General features: G+C 50.8%; 1 protein-coding gene across 4 annotated transcripts in view; it reads right to left on the reverse strand.

The window, feature by feature from the left end:
* Positions 1-4,983, reverse strand: part of unc5cb (unc-5 netrin receptor Cb) — an 86,757-nt gene extending 81,774 nt beyond the window's left edge. For 2 of the 4 annotated variants that reach the window (XM_057018830.1, XM_057018829.1), the window contains exon 1: positions 4,339-4,981. In XM_057018830.1, coding sequence (XP_056874810.1) covers positions 4,339-4,450 — 112 coding nt within the window. In that variant the 5' untranslated portion in view covers positions 4,451-4,981. Of the gene's footprint in view, positions 1-4,338 lie in introns of all 4 variants that reach the window. The other 2 variants (XM_057018828.1, XM_057018831.1) reach the window with 2 other exon arrangements.
* Between the last annotated feature and the right edge of the window lie 1,017 nt (positions 4,984-6,000).

A 6,000-nucleotide genomic window follows, 5' to 3' on the forward strand; every position in this document is an offset into this window, starting at 1 on the left:
GACATTAGCGGTTGAGCACCGTGGGGGGGGGCGTGAAGCCAAATGAAAGGGCAGGAGTGGAGTGTGTACTTAAATTCACTCATGATGTGCTCTGTCAGCCCTGCTGTATGAGAAGGGCCACTTAACTCGTAATCACTCCTCTCTCTCCCCCCCTCGGCTCTGTCCTCCCTTCCTAGCCCCCTCCCCTCCATCCGCCACTTTTCGACTCTGATCTCTAATCATATATGAACTGTAGATCAAGAGCAGGGACAGTGGTCGACACCCCCACGCCTGAGATCCTGTAATCACAGGGCTCTCGGCGAGTAAGAGGCCAACAAGCCTTTGAATGAGGAATGACTGTTCCGCTAATGCATCAGCCATCTCCAATCTGAAGAACCATTTTCAGGCGGATGGGGGACGTGGCAGGTGGGAAATCAGGTCACCGCCATCATCATCATCTCCGTAATCATCGTGCCACTATCTTATCCGCTAGCATAATTGAACGCGGGACCTTTTATGTAATTATTTTCATTTGCTGACCAAAGCCGAAAAAAGCTAAACTTGCCGCAATATGTCGGAGTCATTTCCACCCCGGTGCACTCTGACTTACCCAACGCTCCCAGCACTCCCAGCAAACACACACTCTCACACACACACACACACACACGGTCAGCCAGTGGGACACAGTCTTGCCTGTCAAGTGCAGCTACTTGCGCCGGGCTCTGCTAATGGAACGCTAATAGGAGAGAATGTTGCACCATGAAGCTCCCTTGTAGTTGAGGGTGTCAGACGGGCTGATTAATGAGTCCCTCTCCTCCCCGTCTGCCCTGCCCCATCATGATTTCACCCCTCTCTCCCTCTCCTCTCCTCTTACCATCCCATCCTTCGTGTCCTTGCACTCACCTATTTCCCAAACCGTCGCGGCCCGTTTCCTGGCCGAGAGGAGGGGGAGCCGGGATCGTAATTACGCTCCAGTTTCCAAGTTTGAGCGCTTGAAAGGGAAAAGTTTCCCGGTTGACGTTAGCAGGCTTGTCGGAGAGCATAAATATGCTGAGTAAACAGCAGAATTGCTGTGGTTAACCGCTCACATCTGGTAACTGGACACTGCAGCGCGTCACCTAAACACGAGAACTCCGGCCCGTCCTGCGGTTCTGTTCTCCGCCTTGTTGTACACACATTTAATCTCGCGTCTTACTGGGCTGATTACAGCAGAATGCCTTTGGTTTGGTGATGGATGTGTCGGACCGTCGCTGTTTGGAAACCCCCGACCGTGCGCTCCGGCCGGGGCGAATGCCGGAGAGATAAACATCCACAAAACTGATAACTAGTTCCCACCCACCTCCTGCTCCGAGCTCGCTGCTGGAGCTTTACCTCCTTCCTTAGGATCAACATTAGCATTAAAATAATCTACTGTGCCGCTCAGTGAATGAGCCAGAAGCACTGAGCAAATAAGAGGAAGAGCTAATTGCACCAGTTGAAGCACCAAAACCTTAATCCTCCTGCCCGCAGGTTGCCAAGACCGGGGCCACGGTAGCTGCATGACAAGTATCCTGGCTGTTGACAGACTTAAAACCAGGACTTTCATCAGAGGGGGAATGAATACAGTCAAATAGTACAATATTTAACCGCTCTCTCAAATTCCTGACATATATTGTAGATTCAACCGAAAATGATGTGAATATTCAGGATGGTAGTGAAGGAAGCCTGTGTGCGACGGTGCTGGTGGCAGAATTCTCCCGCAGCCCTACAACAAAGGGTGTCACCCAGCAGAGCTGCTCCCCAGCCTCAAAATAGCTGCGCATGTATAGTCCCCCCCCGTAACAGCAGTATATGACATTAAATGGAGCGGGAAGGCAAACTCAGCAGCCACTTTTCACAGTAATTATCACTCCGCCTCGCTCCGCCTATGGACGGGCTGGCAGCCATCTCGCACCCCTGACCCCTCTCGGCACCGGCCGGCCGCGAACACCCCGTTTACCGCTTCCTCCACCTGCGCCAGAGGGAGGGTGTTACTGAATCTTAATTCTGCTCAATTACATGAAATTGCTGGAGTGTAGCTGTGTGATACCGGCAGCTCAGAGGAGGTAATGTGCACACACTCCTCCTCACACACAATGCACTCATTGTGCACGCGGGCCCTGTTTATAGAATGACTGCGGTGGTTCTAATGTTAGTGGCCCCCAAGGAGCCGAGCTGTCAGGCCACAGGGAAGCTTGTTAAAATAATAACCATAGGAATAACATTCGCTTTTAGCTTCGCAGGCCGAGGGAGCAGCGTCAACCTTCACGCGCCGCAGAGTCACTCTTTAGACGTCATCCCGAATCAGGAAAAGCACAGCCGAGGCAGGAAGGCGGAGGTTAGGAAAAGACTGCGGAAAAACTGAAGCAATCCCGGGAAGACTGATGTCAGAATTATCTGGACGCCGCGTACACGTCCGCGCTGCTCCGTCGCGGGCCGGCCCGGAGGACGGAGCAGAACCCTCCCAGAAATAAGGCAAAAGTGGTTTTAAAGGTGGGTGAAGAAAAGGTAAAAACACACACACACACTTCAGCTTCACCCTCGGGAGAACTAGAAAACACCCAAAGGAGCTGAAACAGCGTTTGAGGACACTTTTTTCCCCTTTTTTGCACATTTGGGGAGAAAGAAAGGGACGTCCTTCATCAAACTTTCAAAGCTGCGTGTTCACAGATACAGACGCTGCACACGCGCCCCCAAAAAGAGCAGGAGTACATCTGTTCCTGCATCCCAGGCTTTCCAATCAAGCTGCTGCCACTGAGCTCTCGGCTACCTTTCTGGCAGCTCCCAGCTTATATCTGTCTCAACCTGTCTTCTTTGTCAAGAGTTCAGCGGGTTAATGAGCACTCTCATTTCCCAGCGCTCACTCCTGCCTGCAGATGGGGGCGCGAGCAAGTCGTACCCAGCAAGTTCGTGAGGGAAAGAAGGCAAAAAGAAACGTGAGAAAGGTTTTCTTGCTTTCTGAGGAGCCTGGGACAAATTATGCAGGACAAGCGTGCTGCTACATCTGGGTAAGTGAGCCACTTTAATCACCAGTCGCTCTGCAGCGAGGAGGCGAATCTCCAGCGATTTGGAGACGCGTGGAGCTCATCAGCGCCCCAAAATAGCAGGGTCCATTAATTAGTCTCAAACCATGTTCTCCTGCTGTATTGACTTCTTAATGGACAGAAAAGGACCTTGTTCCAATTCCCATCCAGGCAATGACACAGGACCCTCTGGGGTTTTGGGGAGGGTATTATGTCAACTCAACCTGCCCTTCAGTAACCAGACCTGTGCCATTTTCTTACCACTCCTCTCCTTCTCTGCTCATTAACTATGCAGGAGTGCGAGGAGGCTCTGGAGCAGCCAGATAAGGCTGCCCACAGACAGCCGGCCCTGTCTGGGATCTGCTGGACCTCAAATTTAAGGCTCTTATTTTAGAAACGCCACGGCACCGCAGGTCTCGCCCGGTGGGTCCGACTCGGAAAGGGGAAAGAAGTCTCCCCTCATCTCCCGGAGACACAAAGCAGCCCGGTCCTCTGCAACAGCAGCAGCAGACCACCTACCTTAGAGCGAGAGGCACAACACATACGAGCGCTCGCTCTCGCCCAGGCGGCTTCCTTCCAAATCCCGTTTGTTTGACAGACAGACAGTCTGGCTGGGGAGAGCCGCTTCAGTAGATGTCTTCAGGTGTTGCCATTATCTCTGCGCTCTCCCTTCCTGACAGCCTAGAGCCGCTTTCCAGAGACCACCGCTCAGCACAGGACTTGACGCCCGCAGACAAAGCCAAAGGGCTCCATCATTATTAGTGAAAATGAAAAAAAAGAGACGCGGCTGCGTTCTGGTTTTCGACAAAGATCAGCCCAAACGCTTCAAAGAAACAGAAATCAAAGTACTGGATTCTTTTTTTCAAATCTAATTCTTGACTAAAGATGGAGCTCAAGCGCACCTTCAGCCTTTAATCCCGTGAATTACAGGCCATTTTCAGTGGGGTCCAACTTCAGATTAATGAGGATTAAAAAGGCTGTTGTGCCTTTGAGCATCTGCTGCTCATCAGGCTCCCAAAACACGGAGTTTGATTTGGGTGTTTCTTGTAAATCTTGAAAAATCATAAATTCAAATACGTCATCTTGTTCCCACATAAATTTTATGGGGTTTTTTCTCATATTTTGGTATTTGCTTTTGCCTTGAAACGAGTTCCACGATCATTATTATCCCTCCTGTACACGACAGGGATGCAGACAGGAATCATTTTCAGTGAGCAGTATTTTTAGGGTCTAAGCCTGATTTGTCGTGTGCGCGATCTCCGGGAGTTGCGAGAACTTTTCAGCAGTTCGCCAGGTCAGGAAAGCAGGTTAACTTTACCTTGAGCCACTCCGAAGTCTCCCAGGAGAACCAGGAGGAACCAGAACCCTCTCAGCATCCCAGCAGCAGATCCCGTCACTCTTCTTTCTTTCTTAGCAGTTTGTGCGCCCATGACGAGGAGTCAAACTCCGGTCTGAGGCAAGTCCGGCTCACGGAGAAATTGCGCTCAAGTGCGCGCTAATGTTGCTCGCTGTTGCGCGCCGCGGGCGGAATCTCCCCCTTAGAAATCCACACAGCCACGGAGAAGCTTTGCGCGAAATAGATCCGACTGTGGTCTTTTTGCAGTCGCGCGGAACCACTGTGACAGTTTATGGACCGAGAGGCGGGTGCATCGCGCTGCGCCGGGGAGGATGTTGCATTCAAACCTGCCTCCCTCCGTCTCTCACCGGCCAGCTTCACTTGTGCTTGCAGACGTGGGTCGACGTCTTGGTGGCAAATTCATGCTCCGAATCGTCCCGCAGCAAAGAAACAAAAGTCCCCCGGTGAGTCGCACCTTTATCACGCGTGTGTGTGCGCCGCGCCTCGCCTTGCGCTCCACTGACGGGACTGAACCAGGGGAAGGGGAGACGTCTCTGCGGGCCACCTTCCTCCTCCAGCCAATCCAAGTACTTCGGCGAGTGGCGGCGCTGTAACAAAACCTGGCCCGGACGTGGCGGGGAATGGATGGCATCTGTCAGCTGCATGATTAATGAAAAGTCTGGATTTCAACCATCTCCGACCGGGAAAAACAGGAAATGCGGAGCCCTAAACTCCCAAAGAATAGCACCATTCCCTTTATATCTGCTCTAAAAAAGGAAAGATTGTTGGTGAATCAATAAATGGTCGATTTTAAATTGGTGTAATAGGGCATATGGCCATGCAGATAAACAATATTCATGCAACTATGTTTGTATTTATATTATGTCACTAAATGAGTCCAAGTCATTAAAAGTTCTGGGGTCCCTCCATCATTCTGATCACACAATTGATGGATGATTGATGCACAAATGGAAAATGGGAAAAGCACCTCGGAGCTGCTCTGTCCTCACTTTCCTGACAGATTTTTCCTTTGTGGTCTGCTGGGAGACGGCGCCTGCAGCCCAATCCGGTTGCGCAAGTGGTCCAAGTCTTCCGGAATGGCATGTGGTCACAACAGGAGGAGCTCTGGTCTGCATTTTTCGTTGGCACCAAAGTGTCATTAGAGCCTTTTTATTTGCTTTGCAGTGAAGAAAATATGAACCTTTTGCGTTTGTCCGTCTGTCCAACACGGCCTCACGCAGACGTTTCAAAGAACATGTACTTACTGGATTCTAAATTCTCCCCAGTAATGTCAGGGATCAACCATAGTTATCTGGTGTTGTGTGGTGGGCTGAGCTGCCATTCAAAGCTGGGATATTTTGGGCCTCTATTGTGCAAAAATGGATCAGAAAAGCATTTCACCCATAATTGGAAGCATCTAAACACGGAAGGACAAGTAGTGTGCGAATTTTAAAGGGTAAGATTCAATTACTTAGTGTTGTTAAAGGTGCAACAATCATCTTGTCCCATCAGCAACACAAAGACTCAACAAGCTAATGTTGGCTAATGCTCCCAAATGCAGGAGGAGGTTGCATGTTTGTGCGCCTTCGTGCTGTCGAACCATCAGCGCGATGATCCGCATCGGCATCATCATGAGCGGGAAGG

Source organism: Takifugu flavidus, chromosome 20 (assembly GCF_003711565.1).
Source record: "Takifugu flavidus isolate HTHZ2018 chromosome 20, ASM371156v2, whole genome shotgun sequence".
NCBI classification, from domain to species: domain Eukaryota; kingdom Metazoa; phylum Chordata; class Actinopteri; order Tetraodontiformes; family Tetraodontidae; genus Takifugu; species Takifugu flavidus.